This window comes from Phyllostomus hastatus, unplaced genomic scaffold, assembly GCF_019186645.2.
Source record: "Phyllostomus hastatus isolate PE091 unplaced genomic scaffold, TTU_PhHast_1.1 phas_contig_58, whole genome shotgun sequence".
NCBI lineage: Eukaryota > Metazoa > Chordata > Mammalia > Chiroptera > Phyllostomidae > Phyllostomus > Phyllostomus hastatus.
In genome coordinates this window covers 56,360,715-56,380,522 of record NW_025333916.1, presented here as the reverse complement: position 1 = coordinate 56,380,522, position 19,808 = coordinate 56,360,715, and the positions used below count along the sequence as shown (strand labels likewise).

Genomic DNA, 19,808 nt, shown 5'->3' with positions numbered 1-19,808 from the left:
AGTGTAGGCTTCTACTTCTAGGTGAGTGTTCTAGGAACCCTCAGTGAGCCAGCTGGCATTGTTGTGAGAGGCTGTGTTCAGCTTCAGTGAATTTTTTTTGAAGACTAAACGCGTTTGCCCATTTTATGATGGGTGATTTACAAGTGCACTTGCCCACACTGCACTGAGTGTTCAGTAGTTTTTGTCCCAAAACGACACAATCCCCATGCCCCACCTCCCTATCCACCCAATCTTGCCCCAGAGAGACAATTTTTTTGTTTTCCCAGATGAAAGAAAGTCCTCAGAGAAAAATGTTTTGCTGATGTGGAAGAGGTGAAACAAAAACCAAAAGAAGCACAAAAGGCATCAAAACTGACAAGCTCTAAAACTGTTTTGAGCAGTGAAAAAAGTGTCTCAATAGGTGTATTGCATCACATGGAGAGTACTTTGAAGGTGACTGAAGTTTCAACATGTAGGAATAAATACACAATTTTAATGGATTTCGTTTTCTGGGTACACCCTTGTACTCAGCATAGTGCCTCACACATTATAGACATTCAATTATTTTAGCATATTGTAGTTATTCCTGTAAAATCTAAAAAACAGGTAAAGGCATGGAACAGTTAATTCCAGAATAACACCAATAGCTCTAGGTCTTACAGCCATACAGCAAAGTCAGCCACAGTTATCCTATTAGTATCACATCCTGAAACCTAGAAATGAGAAGGAAAAAAACTGTGGGAATGTGTCAGGATTTCTTAGTTCCTGAAGGTTTCTGCTTGAGATGTTCTGTGCTCATTCTAGTAAGCTCTTCCTGACTTCGGGCGACCTTGAAGCATCTCGGTTCTCTAAGCTTTGAGATAAATAAATGGTGCGGAGTTGCCAGTATTCCAGCGGCCTGTGAACCCACACCCAAGCAGAGGGAGAGGGGTGGTTCAGGATGCTTCGGGGAGTTCTCCTGCCCTGTATATCTTGCTTACTAAGAGAAGCGAACCTAGTAGGTCTTCGCTTGGGAGGGCTGGGCGGTTTACTCAGCAGAATATGTTTATCCTAGCCAAGGGTAACAAGCCAAAGGCTTTCAAACCCCAGGCCAGTGACGTCAGCACGTGAAGAGGGGGCAAACCAGAGCAAGCTACTGCCTAAAGCCTGCACATTTAAGCTACAGAAAAATGCTTTTCCAGGCCAAACTCAGCCGCAGAGCTGCTGTTCGTGCCCGTTCCCAGTCGGTGGGCTGGACCCGGGCAGGGGCGAAAGAAGCGAACACAGTGCGGGGAATAAACAAGCCGCCAGGATTGCGAGGAAGGACACGGTTCTCGGAGCTTTTTCGGTGGCCGCGATCCGCGGAGGGCAGTGAACAACCCCTTTCCTTTGGGGTCTGTGGCGGTCTCCACTAGCGGGGTGACACCCCGTGACCTACAGTACTCAGAGGCCTGTTGTTAGACGGTTTCCTGGGGAGCGCCGCACAACTCCCAGGCACTCAGAAGCCGCGAGTCTGAAGCACGCCCAGGCGCAGAGAAGCCAGGACCTACCACAGCAAGGGAGGCACGAGCAGGTGGGCGGGGCGCCGGCTGAGTGGGCGGGGCTCCGGGGTGGGCGGGGCTCGGCGGGAATAAAAGCCGGCGAGCGCGGGCTGGAGACCGATACCAATGCTGTGGGAGCTGCAGCTGGGGTTGAGGAGGACTGAGGCGGGAGCCGAAGACTCCGGGCGGACAGGACTGGGGGGGGAGGAGGAGGAGAAGGAGGAGCAGTGCAGATCCCCGTCCGCGCTCCCGGCCTACTGCGAGCCGGCGCCCGGGCTGGTGCTCCCGTCTCCTCCCCGCCTCCCGCTGTCGCCTGGCCGCTGGCTCGCGTCTGGGCGGCCGGCTGGGCCCGCGGCTGCCGTCCTCCCGCTTCCCGGCCGCGCCGCCCGCTCGGCCCTCCGCAACGCCGCGCGGTTCCCGCCCAGGAGGGGCCCGGCCCTGGCGGAGGTAACTGCCCGCAGATTCCTGCCCCTCTAGAGTCCCACCGCCTCCTCCGGCCGAGGGGCCTCCCGCGTCCTGCGGCTCCTCGGTCCCCTCTCACCCATCTGCCTTGCTTGTCCGCGACCTCCCCAGCCCCCCTCGTCCTCTCCTTCCGCCCCACACTCGGCCTTCCCTCCTCCTAGGCCTCCGGCCTGGTCCTCCCGCCGCAGCATCCTCGGGCCAACAGAGGCGTGGGGCTCCCGGGGCCGATCCCCCAGCTCCTGTCCGGTCCCCCGCGGGCACCTCCAGCTGCCAAGCCTCCTCGGCAGGGTCGGGGTGGGGAAAGCCTCGGAGGAGCCCCTGGGGAGGACACGTGCGAGGTGGTCGTGCGGAGACTGCCCCCACGTCTCTGGCCTGTTCAACGTGTTTGACGATAGTTGGTGATGAGTTGGTTGAACCTTGCGGAACGGACGTGATTTCTTACGACTCGTGCGTGTGGTGGAAACCACAGAAGCGCTTTGAGTATTGCCCTTAAATTGCACTGGCCTGTGCATTTTAAATAAAGATACTTTTTTTTTGCGTAGACTTACTATTTTCCCTTCCCAACATTGTGTGCGTGTGTCGAGGTTATATTTATTTTTCTCTTTCATGAACGAATCTTGTTGGGTGATGTTTATTATTGTCAGGCGCGTTACTGTTTTGTTGAGTGACAGTAGCCGAAATCATCTTCGCCTAATAACAGGCGGTGGAAACATGAAATCGTCTAGGGCTCCATCCTCACATCTTGAGCTGTCTTTACCCTTTACCTTTTAGTTGGAAAACTTACTATCTCCGAGTGTACATCTGGAGTATTTAAAGGACATCCCTAGCATAAATACTTAAGTATATATTGCATTCTATATCTAAGAGAGGTAAGGACCCTTAAAAAACACACACACACCAAAATCTATAATAGAATTACCACATACCACCAAAAATAACATTAATTTCTTGATGTTATCAAGTACCTAGATTTTCCTGTTGTTTTTTTTTTTTTTGAATTTGAAATCGTTTCAAGTTTACAGAAAAGTTTCAGGAAAAATATAAAGGATTTCTATTTTGTTACCGAGATTGACCACTTCATGTTTTAATTAACGTAATTCCAAAAGTCAAAACTGTACAAAAAGCTATTTTAAGAAATATCACTCCCTTCCTAGCCTTTCCACTTTGTTTGCGCCACCCTTAGTACTTAACCTATTTTGTTCGTTTGTTCTATTTTCCGTTTCTTTTTGTAAAATTAAATGATATATTATTTTCCTCTTTTTACACTCTTTTGCACTTTACTTTTTTCAGACAAGATCAGGCAAGTTCAGGGTGGTATGGCCGTAGACTGTACTTCACTTTTTTCAGTTAACACAGTCCAGCAATCACAGTTCACAGAGATCTTCCTTCTTTAACTTTTAGCTGCTGCTGAATATCTTTTTCCAACTGGTTTATTTGAATTGAGGTCCAGAAAAGGTTTTCATGTATTGCATTTGGTTGTTACTCTTTCTATCTGTCTGTGCATTATTATATGTAAAATATATGTATAACAGTTTCCTTCCTCCTTTTTACAATGCCGTTTATTTGCTGAAGAAATTGCCTCATTTATCCATTATTTTCATCAAATGCTCAATTTTTCCACTTAGAGTTATATGAATTCATGGTTTCCTATTTTATTTCACTGATTTATTCTGTAGAATTTATTCCATTCTGAATTTGGTTGACTTTATTCTGGTGTTTTCAATATGTTCCTTTACTCTTTGTTTTTTATCAGCTGCTGGTTGGATTCAGACACAGATCTGTGTCCTTTAGGCTCAGTTTTTAATGTTTTTCTTTGTAAGAATATTTCATAGAGGTTCTGTGTACTGTCGATCTGTGTAGCAGCATATCAGGAATCTAATGTCTGTTTCACTGTTAACAATTCTAAGATTGATTAGGGGGCTTATGGCATATTCGTCCATCTCTTTTCGAGTTCTCTATCTATTCTACTTTGCCTTAATAGCTTTAGCAGCCACCGATACTATTTGACTACATCTGTTAGGTCCTTAGGAGCTGCAAATGATGCTTTTCTGATGCTAGAATTACTCTCACACTTGGTTAGCTCTTTTTAAAGAATTTCTTATTTATAATTGTTATATTAAAATGTAGAAACATAAATGCTGTCCAAGGAAGTAGTCATATAGAATATTAGTGTTCCGAGTAACTGAGAAACACTGTAATAATATAAAACAATGTATAGAATAAGGATGGCTAGCACCTTGATAGGTCATTCTGTACTATGCTTGAGAATAGTCTTTCTTTTAAAGCTAATTTTATTTTTATTTATTTTATTTATTTTTTAAGATTTAATTTATTTTTTAGAGAGGAGGAGGGAGACAGAAGGAGAGGGAGAGAAACATCAATGTGGGTTGCCTCTTGCACGCCCCCTACTGGAGAGCTGGCCTGCAACCCAGGTTTGTGCCCTAGACCGGTAATCAAACCGACAACGCTTTGATTCCCAGGCTGGCACTCAACCACTGAGCCACACCTGCCAGGGCAAGCTAAGTTTATTTTTAAAAATTAGCTATTTTCTTGACTATGGTATCAGTCATACAAAAGAAATTCCATTTTTTTGGATTCCATAAACTAAATAGAATTAGGAAGATAGAATTAAAAAAGGAAGGCAAAATAAAGCTATGAGTGAATACAGTCCAGGCCAATGACCGAATACCATCTTTTTTCAAGGTGTCACAACTGTAAAAAATAAAAAAAATTAATTTGAAATATTAATTTAGACTTAGAGGAAAACTGCAAACAGATTACAGAGAACTTTTTTTGATGAACTACTTGGGAGTGAGTGACAAGCTAATGTTCTCTTATCCTTGAATATTTTTATTTTTAAAAACACTTTACTTATTTATTTTCAGAGAGTGGGGGAAGGAGGGAGAAAAAGAGGGAGAGAAATATTGACGTGTGATAGAAATATCCATCAGTCACCTCCCTTATGCCCCAGCTGAGGGACCTACCCTGCAACCCAGGCATGTACCCCCACCAGAAATTGAACCGGTGACGTTTTGGTTCATAGGCTGGCATTCAATCCACTGTACCATACCAGCCAGGGCTATCCTTGAATGCTTTAGTGTGTATTTTCACAAACAAGGACATTCACTTCCATAACTGCATGACAAACATCTAGATCAGAAAATGAACATTAATACGTTACAGCCACCTATTTCTCTTCCTATTCATGCTATTCTGGTTGTTCAGTGTTATCCTTCATAATGAAAGGATAAAAGTGATAATTACTTATTGTGTTTAGTTATCAGCTTTTCTATTCTCAATCTTGTTTTTTTTCTTTTTGTCCTCACCCAAAGACATTTTCTCATTGCTTTTAAGGAGAGAGAGAAATATCAATGTGAGAGAGAAGCACCAATTGGTTGCATCTGGTATGTGTCTGGACCTGGGATCATATGTGCCCAGACCAGGAATCGAACCTACAGCCCAGGTATGTACCTGACCAGGAATCAAACCTGCATCTCTTTGGCTACCAGACAATGTTCCAACCAACTGAGCCATACTGGCCAGGGCTGTTTGCAGTCTTTTCCTGACTTTCATAACCTTAAAACTTTTGAAGGTTACATATCAGGTATTTTGTAGAATGTTCCTCCATTTGGGTTTGTCTGATATTTCCTTGTGATTCAGGTTATGTGTCTTTCACACACGTGGCACAGATATTTTTCTCATTTGTACAGTTAATCTTTTCTCCTTTGCAATTAATGAGTATTTTATAGGAGATACTTTGAAACAATATAAATGTACCATTTGTAATCAAATGTTCAATTTATTTACTTTTTAAAATGTATATGGAGTCAGTTTCCTCTTTTGTTAATTGGGTTTTAAATGTTACTGTAATTAGTTTTGATGCTCAGATTGTCCTCGGTTTGGTCAGTGGGATCCCTTTCTATCTGGCTCTGTGTCCTCACTCAGTTTAAGTTCCAAAGCTCTGTGGCAGGATGTCCCACAGTGCGACCATCCTCCTGAAAGTCTCCCAAGAAAGGACCATTTGTCCATGACGACGCTCTCTGCCCCTTGCCTGGGCTCTGACACACTGTTGTTCGCTTCACTGTAACTGCCCTCACAACCAGCACGGGGACTGGCCGGGCTTCTTCCCTTTGTATTCTGTCTGGGCCTCATTTCTACGTGGGCTCGTCGGGGCTTTCTTGCAGCTCAGTGAGTTGGGGCAGCTGGACTGCTGACTCGGTGACTGCAGGCTTCAAGAGCGGTGATTCCTGAAAGTAAGGTGGAAGCTGTGTCGCCTTTTGTGGTCCAGCCTTGGCAAGTGCACAGCATCATTTCCACTTTATTCTTGGTTAAAATAGCCCAGATCCCATCCTGTTCCAAGGGATAAAGTGTAGACCCGAGAAGTGACCTATGAGAGAAGTGCCAGGGTCACAGTGTGAGAGGAGCATGTGAGGTGGGAGGTACTTTTGTGGCCGTCGTTGGAAAATACAGCCTGCCACTCTGAGGAAGACAAATCATGCAGAAACTGCATTGTCCGGATCTTTTCCCGGTTCCCGTTTGCCTTCATAGTGTGAGAAATAACCTGTCAAAAAAGCCGATGCATCTGCCAGACCGTTGAAGATGTAAGATGCGATGCTGAGTACGTTGTCAGTATCTTACCTGAAAAAGAGAATCGGGCTGTTAAAGAAGTAAAACACACAATCTTTGTGTAAATTCTAAATTAAGATCCTCAGTGAATATTATGGGCTATCTTTATTATTATCATTACTTCTGCTTTTCGTAGCACCTTGTGACTGTTTTTACTTGACTGGTCACTGGCGTCCCAACAAGCATGGAGATAAGGTTAGAAGTTGTGACATCCACAAGCATCAAGCAGAAGAGACCCTGGCCGCGAGTCTCCTGGCTGGGACAGGTCGGTGTTCCTTTGTTCATACGGTACTAGTTGTACTGTGTGTTAAACGGGTGCTTTGCCTCTAAGATTGAAGAATGTGCGTTCAAACAATGAAATCCATCTTTAGAAGGATCACTTGCCCACTGTACAGGGTTTTGTTTTTATTACAGTAAATTAGCTTTCCCAGAAAGTTAAATAGTCTATTTAGAAGAAATGTTTTACTTGCAAATTTTTTTTTCATATTATGTTTAAGATGGTGGAAATGGCATTTGTCAACAGGGAATGTCTAATCTGCTGAACCTTTTCCTACTGGAACAATCAGTGGGTGTTCCCTCCATTGCGGTTTTCGTGACTGTGCAACAAAGCGCCCCTTAGACCTGGAAAAAAGATGGGTGACAACACTCAAGCAGTCCGGGAATGCTATTCACAATGTATGGAATAGGTTCCTCATCTCAGGGAAGGTGGGCAAACCTGTAAAAGCCTCTAAGACTCTATTATAATTATTACAATGAAGAAATTTGGTGTGGTGTCACTGCCTGTGAGAAGTTATACCATTAATTTACCTGCTCTAGAATCGTGTCTCATGAACTTTACAATGGTCAGAATCATGTGGCGATCTTGTTAACACAGTGCTGGGCCCTGTCCCAGAGTCTCTGACTCAGTGGGTCTGGGGTAGAAGAATATGCATTTCTGACTGGGTCTCAGGTGTTGCTGCTGATGTGGCTGGTCAGGCGGGACTTTGCAATCCACTGCCCTAGAACACACGAGGACAAAGTTAATTCAAACCAGCATACTTTTTCTAGGTAATAAAAAGTGATCAGAGCTGGGGAGTGCAGAAGCCGTATCTATTTTAAATAAATAATTTAAAAACTTGCACACACTACTGTTCAAATCGATGGCCCGGTTTTGGCTAGCAGTTACAAGACACTCCTGTAACTTTAAAATTCAGAGAAATCTAAATTGCAATCATTAGTTCATTTTACAAAGTGATTGTAATGAGGTATTTTAAAAGAATGAAAAAATCTTCAGGATGCCTAGTCAATCTTATTGTTCATTTTATGGTTTGTGATACAAATGTATAATCTTTTCAATGTATAGTACAAATGTGTAATCTTGTTAAAGTGTCACCTTGTTTTCCTTTTTAGGATATTATGGATAAGAGTTTGAATTAATTTCTGGCACCTCCTTATTCTCCCACATATTTATCCTCTTAGGAAAATGAAGCTGTTTTTCTTCTGGGTGATAAACTCATAAATGAAATTAATTTGCTCTCGGGGAGGACAAAGAAGAAAATTCCTCGTCTGCAGCCTTTCTTGAAGGATGTTATTGTCCTGACAACGTCCAGTAATGGTTAAGTAGTACTGATATTTTCAAAAGGATAGATTAACTGAATTTTTTAATAATTTGGGGCAATATTAGGGGAAGCATTTGCTTATAAGTATCACATTTTCTTTCTGGAAACAGATGCCTGGCTGGCTGGGCTACTTACCACAGGGGAGCTTTTCCTTTGGAACAAGGATCACGATTGTTTGAAAACCGTGCAAGCAACTGAAAAGCCTAAGGAAATGATTCAAGCTGCGATAGGTGAGGATTTATTGGTTTAAACTTGTTTAACTTGATAAATAGGAAAAGAAGGTGAAACATTTTTCTATTATTATTTTTAAAATCTGTGTGTGTGTACATATGTGCATATATATGTCATATGTATGTATTTTTTTGGTGGTGTTTATTCGTGATAGTACTTATTGGGTTGGACAAAAAGTTTGTTTAGTTTTTTTCCATACAGTGGCTCTAGTAGTACTTAGTTGTCCTTAACTTCGTTCAAAACAATTTTGTTAGATTGTGTTGTGACAGCTGTCATAGCAGCGTGCATTTAAAAAAGACTTATCAAAACTGGTGAATTTTTGTGTAGCTAATTTAATATTGAAGATGGATGAAGATCTTCTTTTGGCATATTATGCTTCATTATTTTAAGAAAGGGAAAAATGCAACTGAAACACAAAAAAAGATTTGTGTAGTGGATGGAGAAGGTGCTGTGATGATCAAACATGTCAAAAGTGGTTTGCGAACTTTCTTGGTACTTTTGACATTTTGGCCAAATAATTCTTTGCTGTGGGGCTGTCTGATGCATTGGAAGATGTGCAGTAGCACCCCTGGCCTCTACCCACTAGAAGTCATTAGCAGGAGATAGCCGACATACTCAAATTATCCAAGTCAATGAAGTTACTACTGGTGAGAATGAAAAAATGTGTCTTATTTTATGGAAAAAACAAAATGGACTTTTTGACCCACCCAATAGATTCATCTTGGAGTCTGATATGCCTGACATATCTGATAATAATGGGTGACTAATACCATATAAATATGTGATAAATGTTACTGTTTTGTACGTTTACTTTTCCATTTATTACTACTGCCTTAGTTGTGCATCCTTAATGGTGATATCATTTAGGTTTCTTTGTCAGAGTAGATCAATTATGTACTCTGTGGAGGGAATTCAGACTTCAAGTTTAATTACCGTTCTGTTTTGTTTTTAGCAAGCTCTTTGAGACTGTATTTGTATGTATCTGGAGATGGAAAAAGAGTTCTGATTATAACTCCTTCTGGATGCGTATTTCTTTGGGAATATTTGGAATTCAAGAATATCTTATCTTCCAAAAGCCCTTCACTGATGGGCCGGTGGTCCCAGATCCTCCCTGAAGAAGCAGTGTGTTTGCCTTCCACCGAAGATAGAGAAGCTGCAGTGCATGCTGTTTTTGTAAGAAATGAGGTAAAGTTCAGATCAGACCGGGTGTTAACAGAAGTTGAGGTGTCAGGCTCTGAGGACAGACGCTGTCTGAGAAGCCGTTGAGCAGCCTGGCCTACAGCGGGGCCGTAGACCCTGGTCATCAGCTGTCACAGTCACTGAGATCACTATGGAAAATACATTTTTAGATTACTTCGTCACATTTTAAGAAATGTTTATTAGAAATGGTTTGAAATTAGAGCTTCCTCTTTCCCTACTTATAATTTTCCCTAGTTTTAAAATATAACTAGTTAAGTGAGCTGTTTAATTCCCAGGAAATAATTCATTCATGAACTAAAAAACATTTTATGTAGTGGCATGGTGCTCTTTGTGTGCATGGATGAACATTCTATTACTCAATCCACTATTGTTAGAAGTTGCATTTTGAGGTTTTATTGTTTTCCTCTATCTCCCCCCACCTCCAAGGGTAGTGCCCTAATTAAATAATATGTAACTAGAAATGAAGAGAAAAATTACTACGTAAGAATCTTTGTAGTTATAGTCCCAGTTAATGGCAGTGTTTTCTTAAGAGAATAAATTGCACCTTGATTTCCCATTTGAGATATGCCCCGGCTCAGAAAGAAATTACTTAAGTCTTTAACTTAATGTTAAGAATAAAAATATAAGCAGGATCTAGATATATTTCATTTATTTATGAGGAGAAATATATATATGTTTTATATATCTTGATTTATTTTCAGATTAATTCTATATTAAAGTATATTAAATTTATCTACAGTTATTTGGAGACTGCTGCTTGTGTTCATTTACTTTTTATTCTGGGGAATGCCTGAAGTTGACATTTCTAGCAATGCGGTGGCATGAGAATGTACTTATACCTATAAGGTGAGGTAAATGTTTCCTTATTTTCTATCCCTTTTAAAACATTATTATCCTTTGGCTTATAAATGCCTAATAAGATTAGTAAATGAACTATGATTTCCAACTTCTGAGACTTTGCAAATCCTCTCTTCCTAAAAGTATTGCTTTATTTCTTTAGTTTTCATTTTTAAATTCATTATCTAGAAGGTTTTTATATTTTTAGTTTTATTTTTTTTTCTTTTGTTTCCCTTCTTGGAAGCGAGACCATGTAAAAGTTAAGGCAGACTACGGTTTACTTATTTTAAGACTAAAAAAGTCTATTTTGGAAAGTAATTCAATAGAATTTTAGAAGGCCCATAACTTACTTGCATTTACTATTGTATCAAATTTAAATGCTTTAGAATTTTTTACTTAAAATAGTTTTATTTTAAAAAGCCCAATAAAGTAGAAACAATGCATTAAAAACATGTGTTTAAATAAGATTTACTAAAAGAGTGTGTCTTTTGGTTGTTTTTGTATTTATTTTATTTGTTATGCTAACAATTGCATATTAAAATGTAATTTATACATAGTAAAATGAATGAAAAGTGGACTATAATGAATATGCGTGTATGTACCTGTTTTCACATCAAGTATAGAACACTGTCCTGAAACACCCCCTCTGCATTACTTATTTAATCCCTTTAACAATATTAGCAGTAATGTAGAAATATGTATGTCTAAACCGTAGTGGAAGCGGATGTACTGGGGTTGGCTATGAACTTGCTATTACTAACAAAACTCTGATACTGACTGAGTTTAACTGGTGACTGCCCTTTGGTTACCTGGGTGAAGCTTCTGAACGGCCGGTCGCTCAGAGGCCCCCTACCGTATGTGCACATGTAGGAATTTAGTTGGACTCTACTTTTTAGTAATGAACTATGTTTTAATTTAAAAGTTACTACACTTCCCATTCTCAATTATTTCATTACCTTCTTAGATCCTTGCCATACCGTGTTCACTGGGCACAGCAAGATTGCCTTCTGGGTAGTCTGATTCCTCCATGTGAACCAGTAAAATCCAGGGGAGCTCTGATTTCTGCCTTTTCAAGAGATGGCCTTACCCTGGCAGTAACTCTTAATCAGAAGGACCCGAAGGTCAGTGACGTGTAGTCTGTCTTGGCAGTAACCCATAGAGAGAGTTTGGTCCAGTGCTGAGATGTTTATTTCCCCGGAAGATAGTTCCTTATGTTCTTTGAATTGATGTTTTCTGATCCACCTTACCATTGCGAGTTGGTAAGATTATTTAAATCAGCTGCCATAGTTTTCAAACTTGGCCTTCAGAAGTGAAAAGAGATTACCAGAAAAGGAAGAAAGAAAGACAATATGGTAATTGATGTTCTTAAAATGTAGAATTAAAGAGAGAAGAGTTATATAAGTGGTCAGTATTTTTTTGCCACTTGGGAAAGACCCCTAGATATTTTACTGATATAACAATAGATCTCTAGGTCTCCAGAATTATAAGTGATGATTAAAGTAAAATAATTTTAGTGGTTTTGTTGTCATTTTTTTTCTAGGCAACTCAGGTATTATTTATAAACACACTGAATTTTGTTACTCTCTGTGGCAGCCTTAAAGGGTGTAGCAATAAGAATCCTGTGGTTCCAGCTACACTTGTCAGGTAAGAACATTTTTGTATATCTAAATAGTGTTTTTCTTTTCTTTTCCAAGAGTTTGATAAGATTAGGTCTCTGATGATTCAATTGGTGTCCCTATAGGTGTTTAGATAGATAACTCAACTTACTTTCAGCATTTATGCTTGATAGATTGTAAAAATTCCTTTATATAAGGAAACCCTTAAGTACTTTAAGGATGGGTCTGGTTGGGTAGAAGATACATGAACATATTCTTTTTTCCTTTTTAATTTCTTTCTACATTGTCCAAGGAGGAGTAGAATCACAACTGGTAGCAAAATATCGGGCTTAATTGGAGAGGCTGAAATGGAAAACCGTGGTTGGGAAGCCATTATGCACTCAGAGGCCAAGGTGCTTACGGCCTTTTAAACTAAGCCTGTGTTCTCTGCACACGGGTCAACAGCTGCACCAGTGCTGGGTTTGGATGGCCCGAGAGCTACCACCAGGACCCATGGGGGATCATAGTTTAGGAGGATTTCCTCTCGGATCTCCTGATTTCCCTTTTTGAGCACTTTTCCCTGCTATTCTCTGAATTTTCAAAGTTTTTAGGTCGATCCAGCCTTGTCTGTTCTTTCCCTCCCCAAAAGTTCTTGCTGAAAGTATGACTGGTCTCAGTTCAGTAGTCTGTTTGACTCAGGGCAGCCCTCATTCACATAAGGGGGAGCTGCTTTGTGTCTCCATGAACCACGAAGGTCACCAGACGGCTAGGGAGCAGGAGCGGTGGCGCTGTGAAGAGGGGGTCTGCAGGGGTGGGGGGGGGAGTGGGGCTCTAGCAGGCTGCAGAGACCCCCGCCTGGTGCAGACCTTCCCGTCTGTCAGTGGGTCTTCGTCGTGGCCCCCAGGAGGGTTAAAAATCGTTCTAAGTAAAATGTGAGCTACTTAGAAGCTTAACACTTTTAGAGAATGTTTTGATTTTATGATTTGCTTGTGAACCTAAATTTGTGATTGCTACATTGTAGGGAGTAAGTGTTTATGAGTTCACTCCTTTTTTCTGGGAAAAGAAATACACAAAATGTATGTGGCAGTTGCCCGCCAGCCATTCCTTTGCCCTTATTTTTGAGGGTTTCACCCCTGCTTGGCCATTATAAATTGTCGGAGAGACTGTATAGAACCTTTTCTAAACATACCGTCTTGCTTTTGCTAGGTCCTACTGGGTGGGCGATGTCAGCTGGACCCTGGATAGCCTTCTTCTGGCCTGCGTGTTGAAGCGCGGCTCCCTGCTTTTACTGACTTGCCAAGGGGAATTGCTGACACTCATCACTTCCGGGTGCTCTATAGAGTTCGGGCCAGCAGAGTTCATTCCTCTTCACCCACTCATAACGTATAGGTGAGACACTGGAATCGTTTTAATTTGTTTATAGAAGTCTTTCTCTTTTGGCATTACTTTACCATGTGTGTGTGTGTTGATAGTTTCATCTTTCAAATTGTCATGTTTTTTCTTTGACTCTGTCATGTCAATATCTGTTTATTTATAGTTTTTTTTCATTTCTTTTTGTGGCTTAATCCTGGTGAAAATTTGACATTGTGACTATGTAAGTATGTTATTTAAATACTCTATAATAGCACTAAAATTTTATTTTCTTTGATATAAAAGTTAATAAAAGTATGTTCTTTATTTTAAAATGAGAGTACTTAAATAAATTAGTAACTCCATATAACTTGGCACATGGGTTCATCTACTTTTTTCCCAAACGGAAAAACTTTGGGGAAATGGATAGAAGACTTTAGAAGTTAGTAAAATTTAAATTTTTAATTGTGAGATGGGGTAGCAATTGGCTTTGAAGTTAGATCAAAATTCAAATCATGGTTCTTCTATTTATTTGTTGTGTGGCTTTGGGTAAGTTCTTTGAGCTTCTTTCTTTTCCTGTGAAATGAAGAAAATAATAATTGGTTGAAGAAATAAAGGATGATGACAAAAAAATTGCAAAGGCCTTTGAAAATTGATTTATCCCCCTTGCTTTACAGAAGAGGTGTATGTCTTTGATTAATCTTTAGTAAAAATTGAAGCTTAATTTTTAGCAACAGAAAATTCTAATGGAAAAATTTGTCATTTCCTTTAGTGAGAGTATTTTTTCCTTAATTCTTATGGTCTGATTCATAATTGACTTTTCTCATATTCTTCTTTAAAATTAATACTTGGGGACTTTAAAATGTATTATAATTTTATTACAAAAATAATATTATTTTTTTAAAAACTTAAAAATCAATGTTACAAAACTAAGATAATTATTAACATTTTAGTGTTATCCCCAAATGAAAAATTATATAACTTTCTATTTAAAACAAAATAAATGATGTATGCTGTTTTCTGTTTTGCTTTTTTGGTTTAGCAGTATATCCTATATATCTTTCCATGAAGTCATTTTTAATGGTTCTGTAGATTTGTGGTGTAGTGTACATTTTATAATCAGCCAGTTTTCTGTTGTTGACCATTTAGCTAATAAAATCTATATTTGAATACTTCCCTAATCCCCCAAATCATAATATATTTTGATTGTCCTCTTTATATTTATAAAGCCCCAAAGTTCATAAGCAGCAATAGTGAATGATCAGAACCAAGCACACCATCATAACAATAAGTACGTTTATGTGGAAATTCAGTCAAATCAGTCTTAAACTGATAAAAGTTTACTCAGCCTTATCGTCTCCAATTGTTCTTCTCAGTTTTTCCCTTTCTCCTCCATAACACATGCGTGGCTCATAATTATATTCTTATAAGTATATTTCAATGTATGGTAAAGAGGAAAGTTAAACATTTAACTCTTTAATGGTAAAAATGGACTATATTGATTCTTTTCTGAAATAGTTTGTATAAAACTAGTTTAGAAATTAAATAGTACAATTTAGGGAAAATTTAAAAAACATATAAACCCATATGTTATATAATCACTTAAGTTTTCCTTATAGATATTACACATGTAATATTTTTGTGCTTCATTTGCTGTGTGTTCATTATTCTGTAACTCTGAATGGTGGTTTTGCTTTTTCTTTGGAGTAATACCATTGTTTTCTGTAAGATTTCTCTCTAATTCTTGAATTTCGATGTTTGTTTGCTAGACCGCAGCAGTTTATATTTAAAGATTCAGAAGGTTCTGTGGATTCATCGGCTTCAGAAGGTGACCCTATGCGACAGCGGTTCTCCGTGAAAGCACACTCGCGGCTGCCCTACCTCCTCGTTTCCGACGGGTACATGGTCACAGCGCTGCGCTTCCTGGATAACCTGTCTCCGTCAGTGCTCGTGAGGTCCCTGCTGCTGGATTCGACCCAGAGGCTGGAGAAGACATACCAAAGTGTGAAGTTGTCTAGGGTACAGAGACTTTAGATATCACTAGTAAAGACTGGCTTATTTTTTAAAAATGTGCCTACTCTTTTTTTAAAATATTTTATTTATTTTTAGAGAGAGGGGCAGGGAGAGAAACATCAATGTGTGGTTGCCTCTCATGTGGTTCCCACTGGGGACCTGGCCCACAATCAGGCATGTGCCCTGCCTGGGAATTGAACTGGCGACCCTTTGCCTCACAATCCAGAGCTCATCCACTAAGCTATATCAGCCAGGGCAAGATTGACTTATTTTTATCAAATTTAAAACTATACTTCCCTGGATGCTGTGGTTCAGTGGACTGAGAGCCAGGCTGGGGACCAAGAAAGGTCACCAGTTCAATTCCCAGTCAGGGCACATGCCTGGGTTGTGGGCCAGGTCCCCAGTTGGGGGCCTGTGACAGGCAACCTATGACGTGTCTCTTACACATTAATGTTCCTCTCTCTTTTTCCCTCCCTTCCCCTCTGTCTAAAAATAAATACATAAAATCTTAAAAAAGTTTTTCTTGGGTTGTATACAGTTGTCTATAGAATTTTAATTGCTTAGAATAGAAACTCTGATAAAATTTTGCTCCTGGAAATCTTCTGTAGCCGAAAGGCAAAGGGCTGAACTTGAGATCACTGGATTCCCTGAGGCTGAGCCTGTTAGAACACCAAGGAGCGGAGCGTTCGGCTGATCCTGCCGTCCCCAGGTTCTTGCAGGAAGAAGAAACAATGGAGTTACGTGGAAAACCAGCAGATTTGCAGGTACTTAGTGGCAGTGTTTCATTCGCTTTGAACAGTTACTTACTGATGTTATGCCAAGAAAAGATTTTTTGTTTTTCCCTTGTTAAAGGAAGAGAAATTTGAGAATACCAAATGATTATATTTGTAAGGTATTAAGTATAATTTTTTTCATTCATGTTTTAGGACTTTGAAGCAGAAGAAACTAATGACAGCACATACTTTCCAAACAACTTATCTTCTTTTTGGAACCAGAAAAACAATCCATTGTTCAGTAGTGTCGAGGAGGGAAGACTGGAATTTGCGTCTATGTTTGATACGATACATGCAAAGGATAGCACCGAGGAGTCAGACAGAACCATTACAGAACTGCATTCTGTCCAGAAAAATCTTCTTGCAGCGTGGACTATAGGAAATTCAAAAGATGTGAAGGAGAAACATTTAATGTTAAATTACACAGTAGTTTGCATTACTCATTTTTTCTACATTCTTCAATTTATAGAATGCCCTTTCCCCAAACCTGACCTTTTTTTAAGCAAAAGCCTAAGACAAAATGCATGGGTGCTTTGTGTCTTTCAACTCCTGCATCAGTGCTTATCGGCCCAGCACTGGGCCGTGGGGTCCGGACCGGCGGTGGGGCCCGTGCTGAAGCTGGCCGCCAGCGCTGTGCAGCTGCTGCTGTCTTGGCCGCGGCAGGGCCCACTGTCCTCGGAGCGGCTCTTAGCCTGTTTTCACTTACTCAGGATGGTCGCTGATCATTTAAACGGCACGTATTATCTGCAGCCCGAAGTTATTTCAGCATCGAATCAAGACTCGTTGGTGGTACCCATTTTTCAAATACTTCAAGATAGTCATTCTCAGGGAAAATGGTCTTGGTGCTCATCTTTAAAGACTCCTCCGCAAGCAGTGAATCTTGTTCAGCAGCCAGGCCACAGGTATAATTTCTTTAATATCGGGGTACCGTCAGCATTACAGATTTTTTCCTTTTTTTTAAAAAAATTGAGCTGTAATTCCCATACTATAAATGTCACTGTTTTAAAGTTTATAAATTCAGTGATTTTTAGTATAGTCACCAGGTTGCAAAACTATTAGCACTAATTACAGTATATTTTTATCATTCCCAAAAAGAAACCTTGTATCCATTAGCATTCAGCACCATAGATTTTATTTAATCTAAAAATATTTTAGGACTTATGTCAAATGTTGTTCAACACATATTTTATTAGCCTTGGGCAACCAGGATACTGTTGACAGATTTTGGTTTAGGTAAGTACTATAGAAAAATGACCACAGGTACATAAAGCATTTGTGAAAATTTTAAAAATATATTACATATAAGAAGTGTATATTTGATCAGTGGACTTTGTGTTATATTTAAGTCTGGTCAGTTTGTATACAAGTATACTTGTATGTCATGACATCGGCGAAGAATGCAGCAACAGCAAAGGCTAACTAAGCAGGAGGCTGTGCTGCTTCTGATATCCCTCGTCTGAAGTGTGGTTTTGATGACTGTCTACCTTTGTGTGCAGATTGCTGGTCCTCTGGAGAGCACTGTATAAAAAAACTCTGTGGTATCAAACACAGTTAAGTCACAGAGTTCCTACAGGTGACAGGCAGTTAACTGAAAAGATGGCACACGAAGCAGCTACTGTCCAGTCCCTGTTATGTCACATACAGGCTGCCCTGCAGGCCGCCGGAGTCTGCTTGGACCTGACCTTGGAGCTCAAGTCTATCGAGGGTCAGTATCTTTATGAACACTTCCTAACTACGTGAATAAGCAGTGCAGTGTATAGTTAACCTGGGCTTCGATTTTATCGATTGGTTACAATGATTTGTTTTTCAAAATTTCTGGCTGAGCTGTATCCACTGAGTTTTAAAACAAAAGTAAACTTTCATAAAGTAATGTAATTAACTATGGCTAATTGTTGATTAAAAACTTTGTAGGTGAAGAGTGTTTCCTGTTAGGATCCTATGAAAAGTCTGTCCAGCTGTGGAAGGAAGCTCTGCAAGAAACCCAAGAAAATGGTAGGGGTGGGGGATTGTTTTGAAATAATATTTGCTGTAACAGTGGTAGGAATGCAGTTTAGCACGCTCTAGAGCCTTGAAACTGATGGAAGCTTTCTGAGTGCCCGTGTTTTCTTAGTGCTCAAGTAGAATAATGTATTGTGGGAACCTGACTGTCCGATTTACTTACCTAAAGTTAGTCTTAGTCTTGGATTTGTAGAACCCAGAGTTTTTTGTTCTCTACAGATAAGGCATCTTCTGTCCTTTTTTATTGGTTAGTGATGGACCATGTGATTGATTGTTGATAGAAGGGAAATGAGATTTAGATCATAAATAAAATAATGTGGGTTTTGGGTTTGGGTTTTTTTTTTTTTTTTCATTTAGAGGGACTGCAAATACCTAAATGAGACACTGGGTCAAAGATTTTGTGACCTTTTACAGACTTAGGGAAATATGGAGCTCTGATTCTCTATCCTGAAATAACTCAAACATAACAGGTTCCTGTGCGTTAGACTCACCATTGGGTTAAGCATGGGCTGCATGGAGTTCCTGCTGAGTGCAGAGGGGTGTGGAGTCCAGGACCTGGCAACAGCTGCTGTGCTGCAGGGCCGAGGGTGTGACTGAGGCTCCGAGCTGGCGACCTTGGAGCTGGCCCTGACTGCAACCGCTGCGTGGTCAGGTTCATCCAGTTCTTGAGTACATTTTCTGACCTGTGCTTCATTCATCTACTGAGCCAGTCTTTGTTGAGGGCCCACCCTGCGCCTCGTACTGTATTAGGCCCTGGGAATCCGTGAAATAAGCAACTTTACCCACAGGTTGACCAAGGTCTGCAAGAGGGATTATGTAAACAAGGAGCGATTTTCTCACATCCTGTGGCAGGTGCTGGGCACTGGAGTCACAGTTGATGGATAGTTAACAGGTTTGAGCAATCGGACTTGTAAGAAGTCTCATGTAGCCGTTCTTAGGTCTGGGGATTGTCCAAGTGGATGAAGAAGAGTGGCCCCCAAGGAGTGAGGAGTCTGAGGAAGGGTTTTCACAGTGAATCCGTCGGGGACCTCTTCATTCCCACCATGTCCCTGAGGGTGGCTTCTAGTTCTGGGCACCGAAAGTAACAGTGCTGCACAAGCAGGGAGTTTGTTTCTCTCTCTGCTGAAAGCAGGACCGAGTTTCTCTGCCCCATCCTCCTCAGTGCCACCTGCAGGCAGTGACGCACACTACGGCAGGTGCTGCAGCTTGGCCATCGCCCCAGCCTTCCCGGCAGCAGACAGGAGGAAGGCAGGAGAAGGTGTTCCTTCTACCTGAGTTTTTCCTCTTTAAGCAGCTTTTCTGGAAAGTTCACAGTATTATCTCTTAGTTCAGAACATAGTCACATTTTCACAGGGTCACATCTGGTGAGAAGTTGTGACGGGGTACATTGAGACCCCCAAAGCAGCTGGAATTGTTTTACTCAGGAAGAGTGGGTAAGGGACCGGCAGCCAGCCGTCTCAGTCCCAACTGCCCTCCAGGTGTGGCCAGGACGCCTGTCTTACTGGTTAGTGTCTCCCTTCCTTTGGGGAGTCTCTGCGGCCATCTGTTTGATACTCGTGGGGTTTCTTGGGAGTTGGGGGTCACTGTGTTCCCCGTTGTTTCAGGCGATGTGTACTTGGGGTAGGT

General features: G+C 40.8%; 1 protein-coding gene across 1 annotated transcript in view; it reads left to right on the top strand.

Moving 5' to 3' along the window:
* Window positions 1-1,638: 1,638 nt before the first annotated feature.
* The window catches only part of CPLANE1 (ciliogenesis and planar polarity effector complex subunit 1), an 89,049-nt gene continuing 70,879 nt past the window's right edge, over window positions 1,639-19,808 (top strand). The window contains exons 1-15 of the mRNA XM_045848088.1: window positions 1,639-1,946; window positions 5,316-5,424; window positions 6,724-6,852; window positions 8,046-8,181; window positions 8,296-8,415; window positions 9,369-9,601; window positions 10,356-10,462; window positions 11,418-11,574; window positions 11,994-12,097; window positions 13,255-13,437; window positions 15,168-15,417; window positions 16,020-16,175; window positions 16,338-17,086; window positions 17,681-17,889; window positions 18,096-18,176. Of these exons, the coding sequence (XP_045704044.1) occupies window positions 6,772-6,852; window positions 8,046-8,181; window positions 8,296-8,415; window positions 9,369-9,601; window positions 10,356-10,462; window positions 11,418-11,574; window positions 11,994-12,097; window positions 13,255-13,437; window positions 15,168-15,417; window positions 16,020-16,175; window positions 16,338-17,086; window positions 17,681-17,889; window positions 18,096-18,176 (2,566 nt within the window). The 5' untranslated portion in view covers window positions 1,639-1,946; window positions 5,316-5,424; window positions 6,724-6,771. The remainder of the gene's footprint in view (window positions 1,947-5,315; window positions 5,425-6,723; window positions 6,853-8,045; window positions 8,182-8,295; window positions 8,416-9,368; window positions 9,602-10,355; window positions 10,463-11,417; window positions 11,575-11,993; window positions 12,098-13,254; window positions 13,438-15,167; window positions 15,418-16,019; window positions 16,176-16,337; window positions 17,087-17,680; window positions 17,890-18,095; window positions 18,177-19,808) is intronic.